We start from the raw sequence: 17725 nt of genomic DNA, 5'->3' as shown, positions 1-17725 counted from the left end.
GAATAATTTGTGTTTAAAATTTGCCTCAGTAGGATTGGAAAAGTGATTTATCTGAAATGAACTGTATAATTGAAATTCACGCTGATTATATAATATTCGGTTACACCCATGCTTTGACACCCTTACTTGTTTTAAAATAAGAATATTATCTATATTTTGGATTTTTGAATTTGTTTGGTTTTGTTTCAAAGAAGTGTCCAAAAGTTTCTAAATTCAAACATTTTAAACATTTTTGTTTAACAACTATTTGATGATTTCGACTTATTGGTCAGCGAGTTTATATTTTACACCGCGTTAAATTTAAAAACTTTGTAGTAAATTGAGAGGTTGAAAATGTGTGGTGCTTTAGCAAACTCTGAAATTTCATTTGTGCCATGGAAAGCCTTATATGTAAGCCCTTCAGATGCCCTTGGATTACGTTTGATTGTTTTCTACTTTAACCGTAACGTTTTTTCTTTTGTCTTGCTTTTGCGGTTACATTTCATAGCTCTTGATTCTTTGAAGATAATTTGATCACATACAATTTTTTAAGTTAAAAAAAATTTAAATGCGTGTACGGAAACTTATAATTTTATTACTTTAAAGCTTTGAAGGAATTAAAGGAAAGTAATTTTCTGATTTCTGAATCTGTAATCTTTATACATTTATATGTTTTTTCTGTACTTGTGTTTGTGAGTAAACTGCTCCTGAACAATTTGGACCGATTTTATGGAAGGTAGGTAAAGGTATTAAGAATTTGGTTTAGGGGATTAATATACGAGGAAATGGGGGTGAGAAAGGTAGTGGGAGTGGGAGTGGCAGAGAGTGGTAGGGGGGTGGAACTAGGAGTGGAAGTTGGACTGGGTTCGGGATTTGGAGCGAGAGGGAGATAAATGGAATAAGAGATGGACAAGAACGAAAAGAAAAATGGAAGTAAGCGTAGAAGAGAATGGGATAGAGAGTGAAGAAAAGATGCGGGGCTTGCTTTTGGAATATAGGGAATCAATTTAATCAAACTCTGACATGGAATAATCATATCATTAGTACAGTAGGTAAATTGTATGGAAGTGTACACTATGGCTAAAACAGTATTTTACTCCTTTGCACATTACACTTCTTGCAAAAGCATACTTAATACATACGCTGTATGGCGGTGAGATTTATGCTAATTGTTTGTAAAACCAAGCTCAATGTTGTTTATAGCAACATTGCCAGATACTTATTTAGGCTAAAATGACTTAACCACGTGTCTGCGTATGCCGTAAAGTTGTTAAATATTTCTTTTGAAAATTTGTTAAAATTCAGGACAGTGTTGTTCATACACAAGGTTATTCATTCGAAAGAACTAAACTATTTATACCAGAGGCTTCAGTTTCTTCAATCCTCAAGGTCGACACTGCTTGTTTATAATAGACACAAAACTTTGACATTTGAACGTCAATTTTTCATCAACGCGGTACGTCTTTGGAACTCACTTCCAGTTAGTTTAAGGCTTATTACTAATACACTGCAATTTAGAAATATTCTCCAACTCATATAAAACTTTTAACTAGCGAATTTTGACTGCTAAAAAATTATTTGCCTTCGATATTACTTTCTGTAAATCAGGTAATTTGGTATAAAAAGCCAGATACAATGTTGCTATTGTTCAGACCCTTATTTTCTGCAGTAACTGGCGCCAAATTGGCATAATAAAATGCAGCAAAACCTATACCCACCTGCACTTGTACACAGGGTATTATAACCTTGATTGGATAACGGTTGGCTGTACAGGTATAAAGGAATCGAGATAGATATAGACTTCCATATATCAAAATCATCAGTATCGCAAAAAAAATTTGATTGAGCCATGTCCGTATCCGTCCGTCCGTCCGTCTGTCCTTTAACACCATAACTTGAGTAAGTATTGAGATGTCTTCACCAAATTTAGTACACGAGCTTATCTGGACCCAGGATAGATTGGTATTGAAAATGAGCAAAATCGGATGAAAACCACGCCCACTTTTTATATATATAACATTTTGGAAAACACAAAAAACCTGATTATTTAGTAAATAATACAACTAGAATGTTGAAATTTGACGTGTGGACCGATATTGAGACTCTTGATGAAAATTTGAAAAATGATGGGATGGGCCCACTTATCATAATCAATTTTACAAATATTATTAATCAAAAATGGTTAAACCTATCGTAACAAAATTCGGCAGAGAGGTTGCCTTTACTACAAGGAATGATTTGAACAAAAATTAACGAAATCGGTTAAGGATCATGCCCACTTTTATATAAAAGATTTTTAGTGTTTAACAGGAAATATTTTCAGTAAAAATGGACTAATTCGGTTAAATCGCCTTTTTTATAAAAGATTTTGTAAAAGTGTGCAGATGAAGGTTATAAGCTATTTCTAGTAAAAGCTGGAAAATTTCGTTAATAACCCTGTCCTTTTGTAATAACGCTTTTTAGTACAATGGCACTTGTGTGTTTATGATTATTGTTCTGTTATAAGTATCTTTATTTTAAAATAAACAGTAGGGAAATCCCCATATCTGAAGGAAAACTTCATTATTACCGGCTCAAGGTCATTGTATATGTATTATTGCGCAGCCTTGTAACACTATTAAGCACACAAAACAAACAACAACAGCATTTCAAGCGTACAGCTGGGTATGTAATGTTCGGTTTCGCCCGAACTTAGACTTCCCTACTTGTTTAAATTGAAAAGCTGTAGCGACTTACACAAAAACAATGAAAACATAAAAAGAAATTTTATTCACAAAGTTATGTGCTATTGACGTCAAAGAATAACAGCAAAAGTTAATTGTAAAAAATTCATAAAAAGCATCACGAAAAATGATGAAGTGAGTCAATAATAATTTTACAAAGTAGAATATTTTTGCTCCTTTCTCAAAATGATTCTGTCAATTAAAGCTAAAGTTACTCATGAAACTATGTACTAATAATTAATTGTGACAATTAAGTAGCACAAAGAGTTTCGAAGGCTTAAATAATCGTAACAACTAGGTCCGCAGGAAGGTATAGGCGAAGCTTCCCTTCCAATTTGTTGAGCGCTGTTATTAATTTTTCCCTACAAATTTGTTTGATCTGAATGCGGTGTCGTGTGTTGCTTTATTTGGCATCGGGTTCCGAGCATGCCGATCCTGAGCTTCGAGACTCTCGATATAATTTGCTAAATCAAAATCTTAGGATTATAGTTATTTTAATTCCGAAATTCTGGATTTCTTGGGATCTCATATTAAAAATTTAAAAAACTTTTATTGGTGAATGGTTTTCTTGTTGTTTTAATCATAGGAAATCCACTCATATTTCGTTAGATCGGTTGATTTTTTCAATTTATGGCATTAATTGTATTATAGAGTGACAACCTAAAAAAGAGGCGGCGTGACAAACATTTTAAAAATTTTTGTTTTATTTTCGTACTTTACTATCATCATGTATATTATTTCTAATTGCTGTTTTTATGTACGGGTCCCTTTTTCATATTTGGAATCAGTGGCGGATCCAGGCTGCTTTTTGAGGGGGGGAGGGGCGATTTCAGTCAGTAATTGTTTCCCCCAATAGCTGATGTGTCTTGAACAAAGTTCACATCAAGATACTTTATACGTGAAAATGCAAGACAAAACAACAAGGGAAACGTATAGCAGACCGTTATTTTTTAGGGGTAAATTTATTAGTATTTTTTTACATTGTTTAATAATTTCATACACATATTTGGTTTCATTTAGTTATTCAAATTAAAAAATAGTACATCCAATTTTTTGACATAATTTTTATCTTCTGCATAGTTCATATTCACACAGTAAATTTAATTCTATGCTTACCTTTTTTTACATATCTTTCAATTATATGATCAATATCAATCTCAATATCGAAATTGGTATTTAAAAGTGCAAGACCAGTGAGTCTGTTATCGGACATTGTGGACCGTAACCACGTTTATAACCGGCGAAGTGTCAAAAGACTCCTTTCAGCACAAGCATTGCTAGCTGGAAGCGTGGCCAGAATTTTAATAAGAGCATTTATTGATGGAAACGCATATTCATTGCAATCATTTAAGATTTTTTCAGCTGATTGTAGAATTGATTTTTTGTGTTGCTTATAAGACCAGCGTTCTGACCACACTTCATAGTCTCCTTCTAGATTAATTTTATTTCGTCCAATAAGAGATGCGTATCGTTTACCAAGATCTTGGACAAGCTCTTTAGACAAATTCTTGTTTTGCAGTGTATTATCTTTGATGATTCGCGAAGGCAGTAGCAAATTAAGATTAAAAACTTGCAATGTATCTTCAGGTAATCTACCTTGTAAATCAAGAATGATATGAGGAAGAAGAGGTATATAAATTGGCGGCCACCGTGGTGTGATGGTAGCGTGCTCCGCCTATCACACCGTATGCCCTGGGTTCGCACCCCGGGCAAAGCAACATCAAAATTTTAGAAATAAGGTTTTTCAATTAGAAGAAAATTTTTTAAGTGGGGTCGCCCCTCGGCAGTCTTTGGCAAGCGCCCCGGGTGTATTTCTGCCATGAAAAGCTCTCAGTGAAAACTCATCTGTCTTGCAGATGCCGTTCGGAGTCGGCATAAAACATGTAAGTCCTGTCCGGCCAATTTGTAGGGAAAATCAAGAGGAGCACGACACAAATTGGAAGAGAAGCCCGGCCTTAGATCTCTTCGGAGGTTATCGCGCCTTACATTTATTTATTTTATATAAATTGCTTTTCGATAATACTTTTCAGTTTCTGATGAAGTGTAATTCGCTCGATGTATTTGCTTTTTAGCAATTCGTGGGAGGACAATATCAAACTTCAACCAATCTGCTAAAGCGACTATTTTTTGTAAAGTCCCGAAAAACGATTTCCTGCTTCAAGTCTATGATATTTTAAGGTTCGCAAAGTGTCACTCAGTGCTTCAGAAGCTTGATTCAAATCTATTGACGGTGTTTGCAAAAGTAAGCTTAGTGGTCGTGGAACAGAAAGTCCATTGCTCAAACAAATCATTGAAATCACGAACTCTGTCTCGCAAATAGATTTCAACATAGAACGGGCCTCAGAACTTGTTGTTGAATCTTGCCAAGTAGAAATTTCTTGAAACGAAGCAACAATTCTTGTGATGTTTTCTTCAAAATGCATTATACCATCATGTTTTTCAGACCAGCGCGTTTCACATAGTCCACTTAATGATTCCTGCAGATGTTTTTTGAAAACTATGGTACATTTCGGAGACTGATTTGGAAAACTGATAATTTTTTTCATCAACGCAATACAATCCTTTGCTTGAAGAACTTTCGACGTTTTCGCAAGCGAGTTATTAAGACAATGGTTCAAACACGGACAATGATTAGCATTGGTACATATTTTAAGAAGCTCCTGCACAGCTACCTTAACTTCTGATTTTGATGATTAACAGTGTGCGGACTTTAATTTTTTGTTTTTTTTTTTGGTAGATTTTTCATTATATAATGGTAGCATTGGGTTATATTTGAAATATTTTTAAGTAGTTAATATTACTCACTTCTTTTCCTATATATAGATAGGTAGGTGGAAGTGGCAGTTATGTACTAAAAACCTAAAGGAAAAGAGATGGTGATCAAAGCATCGTTAGGTGTTATTTTGAGTATTATAAAACTATTCTTCTACAAATAATAGTGTTTATTTTTTCAAAAAATTGTGGAAAAGCAAAGGTTTCTTCAAAAAAATTCTATAAAAAAAACTACCACCTTTTTTCGAGCTTGCGTGGTAGAAGTGGTAGAACTTCAAATAAAAGAAGTTCGAACACTGGCGACTAACTTTCTCGCGATTCTACTGTCATTCTACTCTGTTTCTACAGAGGTGACAAATGCCCAGTAGAAAGTGGTGGAAGATGTGTAGAGTGAGAGTGAAGATTCTGAATAAACTTTATTCAATAAAGTAAGGTTTGATTCAGTATGTTATCAACAGCGCAAATATTTCTGAGCATTGGACTGATTTGCATGAGCATTCTTACTGTTGAGCGCTAATATTATTTGAAAATTGATACTCAATTAAAGCATGCATACAAAACTTGCATTATGAAAAGTAACGATCAAATAGCCATCATTATATTTATAAAAATACTGCATATAAATAGTTGGTTTCTGGGACTTCGTGAAAAAAATTTTGTTCCGAATAAATTATGGAAAAAAAATTTAGTATGGGGGGGAGGACGATCGCCCCTTCGCCACCCCTCAAATCCACTACTGTTTGGAGTCCAAATCTATAAATAAAGTTCTGGTTGTAAAGATGGAAATTCGGGCTATTAGCGGGCTTTGGGCAATTTTGGTCGTAGTGCTTTTGTTTAGCTATATTTTATTAAAATTTGTTTGTTAAAAATAAAAGATTGTGAGCACACAAATAAATCTATTTGTATTATGGCAATATTGTGCATATTTGCACTGCATTACCGTCAGTTGCTACCATACGCCAGATGGCAGCGCAAGCTGTTTTTAACTGATTGATAGAACAGCTGATTTCTGCTGATATTTGATAAGATAATTGTATATTGGTTCCGCAAGATGCGCACGTGTCCGGTTCGTATAAATATATTGCTGACGTGAAATTTCAGAATAATTTAGATATATATATACCCCAAATGTGTTAAATGTTTTGCTAACATTAGATTTTGATAAAAAATCGTTTAACACTGGGCGTGGTCGCAAATAAATTTTGCTTATTTTTATAAAGTGTATGTATGCAAGGACAACCCCCGTGCAAAATGCCAACACGGATCTAGTTTTGTTTTACTGCTTGAAAAACACGCCACTCCTATTTTTCAAATTACTGTTTCTCGTCATAAAGTCTTGTATACAAAGATACACGGGCTTGAAAATTTAATACTTCTCTCATACGTATGGACAATAATCGATTTTTTACTTATATTAAAACGTATTTATAAATTTACTAAATGAGCTCAGGATATTGTGCAAATGGCTTAGCATCATTGCATTGCAAAAGCGTAGCACATTCGCAACATCAAAAATCGTAGTTTACTTTTTCAATATTGAATAGCAAATAAGCAACTGTCAATAAAAAATATAATGTAGAAAGAAAAAATTCAAAATGAAAGTTTGCTCACGATCCGTTGCTTATTTTTGCTATAACAACGTTTCCAACGTCAAATACACAAATTTCTGAGACCCCTTACTTATTCAGTGGTATCCGTAGCTTTTTTCCCATAGTTTGCAATGTACATTAAAGATACTCGTTTCAATCGGAAGACTTGAAATATTTTTTATTTCTTATTATTAGCAAATGTTTTTGTTTTATCGGCCTATTGATAAAGGATTCAAGGTTCGATTCGAGCTCAAGGTCATAATAATAATTTTTATGATAATTATTGGTTTTTTTTTTTAATTTTCTATAGTTGAAAAGACAAAAAAAAAATATTAATAGTAAGAAACTGTATTTTGTTTCTGGAATAGTAGGTAGACAATTTTTCAGACAACCTGTCAAAGCTGCGCAGATATATCCATTTCGAAGGGTGTTAAGTCTTCATCATCAGTACGCTTTAGGCACGCTGCGCTAACCATTTATCTATACAGCGGTACTTTGTTTGACTGATAAATTGCTACTTCTATTTCTCTTTACCAACTATAACTAATCAGCGTTGCGCCATCTGTTGCAAATCAGTGATAATGCTGGATTTTTGTTTATTGTCAATTACTTTGTTTGACATTCCCATGTACTCTTAGATTATTTACAAATAAATATAGTTTAAAAAACTAAAAAACACTCAAATATGGTGCCGTTTTAGTATCAACAATCCTGATGTTGTTAGCACCGTAGCACAGAGGTTCGTGTCTCCGCTATTTTGTAGCGAGTTAATTAACCACTGCAGCGAGTCTTCAATAATTGCCGCTAGATGTGTCTAAGTCTCCTTTGCGCGCCTAGCCTAGAGAATTACAAACAAGCATGAATTCAAGTGAAGTTAATATAAGCCTATTAAAAAGCATACTGATGATGAAGCATTAGCATCCTTCGCAATGGATCTGTCTGCGCAGCTATGGCAGGTTGTCTAAAAAATTGTCTACCTACTATTCTCAAAAACAAAGTACAAATTTCTCATTATTATTTTTTGTTTTTAAAACGCGATTTAAAATTTTGTTTGAGTTGGAGAACTAGCTAACTTTTTACCTTGCCTGTGATATGTATATAGATATATTATTATGGAACAAGCATCAGAAATATGGTACACTTGGAAAATTTTAACCTCACGCCTCCGGCTACGAATTTTTTTTGCCTGATTGACTGAACCTTTTTCAACGTTATTTTAAATAAAATAATTTTAAAAAATGTTTAAGTTAATCGGTTTTATTGAAAAAAATACTTACATTAAGTAATAATAATACTAAAGGCTAGAAAATAATTAAGTAGGTCCTAGGTTCTACTCATCACACTCCTCATCAATCTAGGGCGTTGATCAGAAAAAAAAAATAAAAGCGTTGGACTCGTGGAATTTCTAAAAACGTGATGCGTAGCATAACCTTATTAAGGTTCAGTTGGTCTTATTTATGCATATATGAAAATATCATTTATAAAGATATGAGCGGTTGACTATCACCGGAAATTTGACTAGTACTAGGACCTAACTTATTATTTTGTAGCTTTTGATATTATTATTATTTCATGTAAGTATTGTTTTCAATAAAACCCGAAAGATTTTTTTAATTATTTTATTTTGAATATCTCGATCCTTGCGCCACCTGGCGGCATTTGTTTATCGTAGGTATCTTTCTATTCATGTATGTAATATGTGTCCCAAATCTGTAGTACAATTCACTAACTTATAACGATGCGATTTGTCGAGATTTTAATTAACGATTTTGTCGCTTGCCTTATCGATTGTACTATTCATTAACTTAGTTTTAACGACTCGAAATAAATGACACTTAAATTTCGTTTTAATCGTAGAAAGGTGGCAGCACAGCTTAACGAAACCTAAAAAATGCGAAAAGCAAAAAAGGAATGTCCAAAATAAAAAAATTCCGTATACTAACTACTTTTAAAAGTCATTATTGTGCAAGTTTTTACATATTTTAACAAAAGGTAAGTAAATGCGGTATTAATTTCTTTTTTTTCCCCCTGTTGATATCGCAATTATTCTTGTACCTCGTAATTGACCATCAAGTTGAGAAAAAATATCATGAGCCAAGTCTCTGGGGTTAGTCGGTAAAGCTTTCGAAACTCCGTTGCATTCAAGTGAAATGGGTTATCTACTTCTCTAAGGAGGTGTATGTCCACTGGCAATGGGCTTAGTAATTCTTCATCTTGTGATAAAACGCACGCCAAGTTTTCGTGTTTGAAAATATTTAATTAAAGTTCCGATTTTCTTTTTTAACTAAAGTTGACAGAAATATTAATTTGATTTTTGACGCAGCCAATTCACTTGCCGTTTATTTAACCACACAGCTGATCGTCGATAAACAAATATCGACACAAAATAGTTACTGAATAACGAAATCGTTGAAGTTAACGATTCGCAAGTAATGCGATGGCAAATGTGGTTAGAAAAGTTAGAGAATTCCACTACTTACTACAAATACGGTTTTTTTTAATATCTCGATCCTTGCGACACCTGACGGACTCTTTCCTTTTTATTGCATTGTCATCGGGTTCTGAACTATATTCCAAGTTTCAAGCTTGTAGCTCATCGGCAAGTTACCTAAATTGCAATTACAAAATTCGTAAACAACGTTACACAAAGCCAAGCTGAATAAAACCGTTTAAAAAAGACAAATGTTTTTGAGGGAGATCAAATGTGCTTGAGAAATGGGCATGGGAAATTGAGAAAATGAGAAATGTATTTGAGAAATGGGCAAAAGAATTTCTGCTTTCGTTTTGAATCTTTTAACACAAACAATAAAGTTACAGCAGGTGATGTACCAGCATTCAAAAAATAAAGTGTTTTTGTATACAAATAAACATTAAAGTGAAATTTTCAATTGGTATTGTGCTAAAATATATTTTGCTTGTTCAGTTCGACATATATATATATATGTAACAGTGAAAACAGAAAAATAAAAGAGAATGGAGGTGTGCGATAAATGCCACAAAAAAATAAAGGGGGAGACAAGTGTACGATGTGAGGGTGTGTGTGGTAAAGTGTATCACAAAACAATTGCATGTGCATCTATGGACGAATATAGCATGAACTGCTTGCAAGGCTGCCAATTTTTAAGATTTATGTGCGATGGTTGTATGACATATATCTTCAATGTAGATGATGCCCTCAGAGAAATACTTTCTATTTCAGAAATTAACAAAGTAAATTTAAGGGAGCAAAAGGGTGAACTTGAAAAAATGTTGAATGAACACAAAAGGGAGATAAGCGCATCCATAACGCACAGCGAAAGAGAGAGGAAAAGAATTGTGGATAATATAAACAGGGTGAACACGGAAAAATTTTAGTTGATTAAACATGTAGAGAGTCTTTGCAAAGCAAACAATGAAATGCTTAATAAAATCAATACCCCCAAAGAAGCGTTTAATAAGCAAAAGGAGGAAATTATAAGAGAGGTTAAAAAGGTTGCAAACCAAAATAAAGCTGTTACTGCTAAGGAAGTCAATTCATATGCCAATATTACTAAGGGAATTCCTCCAATAGTAATTAAACCCAAGGTTAAACAAGCATTAGAGAGAACAAAAACGGACTTGAATAAAATAGATCCATCCAATTTGAATATAGGTAGGGTACAAAATAGAAACAATGGTACAATAATTATTAGTGCGAAGTCAGCTAGTGATAAGGATAAAATTAAGGACACTCTAACAGAAAGGTTAGATAAAAGTAAATACAACATAGCTGAACCGAAAATATATTTTCCTAAAATCATGCTGACTAACATTAGTACTGAGCATCCTAAAGAGGAAATAGTTGGTAAGATCACCAACCAAAATGAGTTTTTGCGAGATGCTAAAATGAAATGTGTAAGAGTTATTAAATCAAGGAAGCAAAACAGAGCCTCATATATCAATGCAGTCATTGAGATTGAGCACAAATACTATGAAGACGTGTTGAAATGCAAGAAAATCAATATTGGTTGGGACCGCTGTCCAGTTTACGATGCTCAAACGGTAAAAAGATGTTATAAATGCTTAGGGTTTAACCATATAGCGGCTACTTGTACACTTAAACAGAGGTGTAGTAAATGCAGCGGGGAACATAAAGTCGAAGAATGCACAGAGAGTGCACCCCTAAATAAATGTGGTAATTGTATAGATAGTAATAACCGGTTAGGTTTAAATATTAATACAGAACACAACATCATGAGTCATGAATGCCCAGTTTATTTAAGGAAACTTAAGCTGGAAAGACAACGCGTGGGCTTTAAGCCACCAAAACTAGCTGATCGGGGGATAAAAGCTTTTAACTTACAGTGCATTTACCTAAATATTTGTAGTTTTCTAGCCAACAAACCTGAACTCGAAAGAATTATAGAAGAGTTAGATCCGGACATCGTTCTATGTTCAGAAGCATGTATAACACCGGATGTTAGTGATGCGGAAATAAACATTCCTTATTATACAATGGTTCGTTCGATTCTCATAGTAGACACACAGGAGGTGTAGTTTTACTATTAAAAAAAGGTATCGAGTACAAAGTCAGGTATAATAGATCTATTGATTTAAATGTTTGGTGTGCCATAATTAAATTAAAAAAGTTCGACATTAAATGGCAAATAGGTGTGTTGTACCATTCTCCAAGCTCTAGTGATATCGAATTTTTAAATCACTTGGAAGCTATACTTTCCGCGGAACTGGAGAGTGGTACAAACTCCTTGTTAATTGGGGATTTAGCATTAACATGAATGTTAATACCGCAACGAGTTCTAAGCTCAATGCGTTATTTTCACGTAGCGCGATGAGGCAAATGGTGAATTTCAATACAAGAATTGCTGAGAGGTCTCCAACGAGAATAGATCTATTATATGCAAATGCTAATGTACTGTCCTGTACTAATCTTGAAAATCACAGAATTTCTGATCACGAAACCATTTCATTTGCTTTCAAAGTGTGTAATTCAAATCCTCTGCGGGGAATGATACCCACAATGTGTTGGAAGAATTATTCTGCTGATAACCTCATTTACTTATTAAGAAACTATGATTTCAGCGTATTAAAAAATATGACTCGGTTGAATATATAAATACCTGCTTATCACACTGCATGGGTTTATTAACATCAGAACAAGACAGGATAGTGAAGTTGAGAAATAAGTGGTACGATCATGAACTGACCGAAATTAACAAACTAAAAATCCAATTGCACTCACAAGCCAGAAGATCTGGTGAATTTTCGGAATATAATACGGTTGCGAAGTATTATAAGAAACTAATCAAAATTAAAAAGATTAAGTATATGGAGAAAAATATTGCCTTAAATTCTTCTGATAGGAAATTAATGTGGAAACACCTCAAGCAAGCAGTAAACTTAACTGAGGTGCGTGACAATATCCTGACAGTGATTGTAAATGGTATAAGATATTGTCACGGATATTAGCATCACTAAGCTATACCATCACTAAGGCGATGCTAAGCGATGTTTACGTCAATAATCAAATCATGTATACACATATATAAGGCAGCCGAGAGATGTCACACACAGATGCATTACTTATACGCCTATGTGTGTGCGAGAGACTGTAAACTACAAACTCACATACATCTGAGAGACGCTGAAAAGTAGAAAATTGTAAACAAGTAGAAACTATATGAGAACTATAAACACTCGAAATAGTTGGTAAGTTCTGGAAATAGAAGAGCCTAGATGTATGCAGCGTAAACTATAAAAGCGGCACAAGCGAGTAAAAAGTAATTCAGTTTGAGTTGAGCTATCAATCAGTTTGATTAAGCACGCGATCTGGCGGCCAATAGTAGAGTTTCATTTGAGTTATCAATCAGTTTGGTTATTAAGCCAGCGAGTAGCAAAGTATAAGTGTTATTGTGAAGTACTTTAATAAAGGCCATTTTTCCATTATTCAATATTGGAGTTATTTATTCAACAGTTTAGTGATTCGAACTTAGCAGAGGATTGCAAATAAGAGGATTTGCAGCAAATTCGTTACAATTGGTGTCAGAAGACGAATTGTTGAATAAATTCCAGAGGACAACAAGGGCATGGCAAAGTTTAGTGAATTGAAGATCCAGCAACTAAAGACGGAGTTGGAGAGCCGTGGATTGAATACAAGCGGCGTTAAACTCGAACTTCAGGCACGGCTACGAGAGGCAATGGAAGCAGAAGGAATTCATGTGGACGACTATGTCTTTTATCCTGATGAGGACGAGACAACAGCAAAAATTGAAGAGAAAAATGAAACACCGCAGACAATGGCGAACACAGACCTGAACATGATGTTGGCTGCAATATCGGCACAAATGTCCGAAATGTCATCACAAATATCTAACAACATGTCGTCACAATTGGCATCCCAACTGGAATCGCAAAAGACAGAAATAACATCTCAAATGTCATCTCAGCTGGAATCGCAGTCGACACAGATAACATCAAAGATGGAAGAACAAGAGGAGCGCTTATCATTGCAGGTGGCACAAATGTCTTCACAGTTAGAAGCACAGGAAGCAAGGGTAACATCAAAGCTGGGAGCGCAGGATGCAAAAATCGCTCAATTTCAGGCAGAAGTCGATGATTTGAAGGGTCGTATGGAGCAGTTACAATTAAATCGTCCAGCAGTTTCAGCGAGTAATCCAAAGGTAAAAACACCATCCTTTGACGGTTCTGTTCCTTTCCAGGTCTTTAAGATACAGTTTGAGAAGACCGCAGCAGTGAACAACTGGAATGTGGAAGATAAAGTTGCCGCACTCTTCGTGGCATTGAAAGGACCAGCTGCCGAAATCTTACAGACTATTCCAGAGTACGAACGGAACAGTTATGACGCATTGATGGCTGCTGTAGAACGGCGATACGGAAGCGAGCACAGGAAACAGATATTTCAAATAGAATTGCAAAACCGCTACCAAAAAGCTAACGAGACTTTGCAGGAGTTTGCTTCGGACATTGAAAGATTGGCTCATCTTGCAAATGCGGATGCACCCGTGGAATACACTGAAAGGGTAAAGATTCAGAGCTTTATAAATGGCATACGGGACGTCGAAACGAAGCGAGCTACATACGCAAACCCAAAGCCAACATTCGCAGAAACGGTGTCACAAGCTCTGATTCAGGAAACAGCGTCGCTTCTGTGTAAGCCAGTTTTCAAAGCACGCCGTGTGGAAGTAGAAAGGCCAGAGTGGGTAGACGCAATATTGGAGGCACTGAAAGGATCGCAAAAGCGAAGTGAAAAAGTTATCAAATGCTTCAAATGCGGGAAGTCCGGTCACATAGCACGTCATTGCGATCTTGGTCTTAATAGTTCCAACAATGTGGGTGGCCGTAAACGCAAAGCCGGAGGAGATGAGCAAGAGCGAGTAAGAGGTAGAGAGCTAGATCCAGCTATTGAAAGCCCTGTGATATCTGTGTCGCAAATTGGAAGGAAATCAAGCAGTCTTACCGTCAGAGGGAATGTGGATGGCAAAGAACGAGTACTGACTGTAGATACGGGCGCATCTCATTCCTTGATCCGATCTGACTTGGTCAACAGGAGAGTAAAACCGTTACCTGGAGCAAAGTTGCGTACGGTCACTGGCGAGTATAACCAAGTTCAGGGAGAAGTGATATGTGAAGTATTGATTGGGAAGGTCATGGTTCTACACAAATTTGTTGTGGCGGAGATTGTTGATGAAGTTATATTGGGAGTGGATTTCTTGGTTGACCATGACATCAAGATCGATATGCAGAGAAGGGTGATGCGTTATGAGAACCAAGATGTGCCACTTAACTTTAGTTTGGAAAAAGGGTTCAGCAGTAATCGGGTACTGGTGGAGAAGACTCGACGAAGGCCACGAAATTCAAAGGTAAAGGTTGATGGAACAAATGGGCCAAACAAATCAAAACCGAAGGTACCTGTGAGAGAAACACTGGCATTGAAAAGCCCTAACGGACGTACTGAAACGAAGAAAGAATGCAAGGGTGGTTTCAAGCCAAGGCACACTACTGTTGTGAAGCGTCGGAACGATACTGATTATGCAAAGGAAATCCGTCCAGCGCAAGCTCTGCGAAGTAGTTCTTCATTGGTCAAGCAACAGAGTGCGAGGGAACGATCCAGGATAATGAGTAGTAAGATGAAACACAGGTACGACAAGGAAAATAATTCGAAATGTTTCTTGGCGGGAGATTTGGTACTGTTATACAACCCTTACCGGCGGAAAGTTGTTCCATCCAAATTTGGGTGCAGTTGGGAAGGCCCGTACAAGGTTGTGAAGAAGATCAGTGATACCATCTACCGCATACAAAGCATTGAGAAACCACGGAGTAGAAGAGTGGTACATTTGGCTATGCTAGCAGCGTTTAGATCGAGAGATTTGTCTGATCGGGACGATCAGACTTAGGTGGAGGGCAGTGTCACGGATATTAGCATCATTAAGCTATACCATCACTAAGGCGATGTAAACATCACTACGTCAATAATCAAATCATGTATACACATATATAAGGCAGCCGAGAGATGTCACACACACACAGATGCATTTACTTATACGCCTATGTGTGTGCGAGATACTGTAAACTACAAACTCACATACATCTGAGAGACGCTGAAAAGTAGAAAATTGTAAACAAGTAGAAACTATATGAGAACTATAAACACTCGAAATAGTTGGAAATAGAAGAGCCTAGATGTATGCAGCGTAAACTATAAAAGCGGCACAAGCGAGTAAAAAGTAATTCAGTTTGAGTTGAGCTATCAATCAGTTTGATTAAGCACGCGATCTGGCGGCCAATAGTAGAGTTTCATTTGAGTTATCAATCAGTTTGGTTATTAAGCCAGCGAGTAGCAAAGTATAAGTGTTATTGTGAAGTACTTTAATAAAGGCCATTTTTCCATTATTCAATATTGGAGTTATTTATTCAACAGTTTAGTGATTCGAACTTAGCAGAGGATTGCAAATAAGAGGATTTGCAGCAAATTCGTTACAATATGAAACACCCGAGGATATAGCTCAAGCATTGAATTCCTTCTTTGTTGATAGTATTGGTGACATAAATCGAGAAATCGAAACTTTGGATAGTGGCGACAGTGTGCAATACACGGTTAGCACATGTCTGAAATTCCAAGAAGTTACGGTTGATGATGTCATATTGGTAGCTAAAAGGTTAAAAAATAAAATCGGATGAACAAATTTACTATCAGAAGGAGTAATTAAGGATTCGGTGTCATACATGGGACATTTCTATGCGGATATCATAAATAAATCATTAGTAGAGGGAATAGTGCCCGACGCATGGAAAATATCAACAATAGTGCCAATAAAGAAGGTAAAAAATTCATTAAAGGCAGAAGATCTGAGACCGATCAACACGTTGCCGAATATCGAAAAAATTCTAGAAACAGTAGTAAAAGATCAGCTCATAAGTTACTTGGAAATAAATAAAATACTAATTAAAGAACAATCCGGTTTCAGAGAAGGCCACTCTTGTGAAACGGCTTTAAATTATGTAATATCGAGTTGGAAAGAAGAACTAAATCAAAAGAAAAGTATACTTGCGGTTTTTATCGACTTAAAGAGAGCATTTGAAACTATAGACAGAAATATAATGATTAAAAAATTAGAAAAAATTGGAATTAGGGGCAACGAGCTGCAGTGGTTTCAGAGCTTTTTAGGTAACCGAAGACAAAAAACAGCCATTGAGTCGGTTGTCTCGGAAGAGGTATTGACAGGAATTGGATTGCGACAAGGATCGGTTTTGGCACCGGTCCTATTTAACATATATATGAATGATATATCTTCGGCGCTAAAACATAGTAAAATAAGGCTGTTTGCGGATGACGCACTGCTCGAAGTAAGTGAACTTGATATCATGTTAGCTAGGAGCAAAATGCAGGAAGACTTGAACACCCTATACAGGTGGCTTTGTAACAATAAGCTTAAACTTAATGTTAATAAAACCCATTTTATGGTCATATCTATAGCGATGAATAAGGAATCTTGTAATATCGAGCTAAAAATAATGAACTCAAACATTAACGAAGTTAAAACTTTCAAGTACTTAGGGGTTAAGATTGATAATAAATTAAAATTTAATGATCATATTGATTATATAGTTGCCAAAATAGGCAAGAAAATTGGTTTTTGGAAAAGGTCATGCAAATTTATCAGTAGAAAATACAAACTGAAAGTGTATAAATCCATCATAGAGCCGCATTTCATATATTGTCCCACAATATTCTTTACGACCAATGTAACTCGGGTAGATAAGCTACAAGTTATGCAAAATAAAGCTATGAGATTTATATTAAACATGAGGTATGATACTCCCATTAATAACATGATAGAAGCACTAAACTGGTTGAGTATAAAACAGCTCATATTCTACCACAGTATGAAATTTGTATTTAATATTAAGCACGGTAAATTACCAGCATACCTCAGCGAAAAGCTTAGATATGTAAATGATGCACATTCATACGTAATCAGAGAAAACAAAAATTTTAAATTACCTCTTTTCAAAACAGAAGTGGACAAGCAAAATATATTTTATAAGGGCCTGAAATATTTCAATGAACTTCCTAATCACATAAAAAGTAGTAATAACTTCAATACTTTTAAAAAAAGTTTATTGGAGCATTGTAAAACCCTTCCAATAAGATAAAGTTTTTTTTTT

At 35.3% G+C, this 17725-nt stretch overlaps 1 protein-coding gene across 8 annotated transcripts in view; it reads left to right on the top strand.

Moving 5' to 3' along the window:
* Positions 1–17725, top strand: part of LOC137241334 (neural cell adhesion molecule 2) — a 70961-nt gene that overhangs the window by 17502 nt on the left and 35734 nt on the right. The window contains exon 1 of one of the 8 annotated variants that reach the window (XM_067768827.1): positions 9774–9883. The exons of the other annotated variants lie outside the window; for them this stretch is intronic. Coding sequence (XP_067624928.1) covers positions 9808–9883 — 76 coding nt within the window. The 5' untranslated portion in view covers positions 9774–9807. Of the gene's footprint in view, positions 1–9773; positions 9884–17725 lie in introns of those variants that run through there. 8 annotated transcript variants of the gene reach the window in all.

This window comes from Eurosta solidaginis, chromosome 2 (genome assembly GCF_040869045.1).
Source record: "Eurosta solidaginis isolate ZX-2024a chromosome 2, ASM4086904v1, whole genome shotgun sequence".
NCBI classification, from domain to species: Eukaryota; Metazoa; Arthropoda; class Insecta; order Diptera; family Tephritidae; genus Eurosta; species Eurosta solidaginis.
The sequence above is the reverse complement of the archived record's forward strand: the minus strand, read 5'-3'. Positions and strand labels throughout refer to the sequence as shown.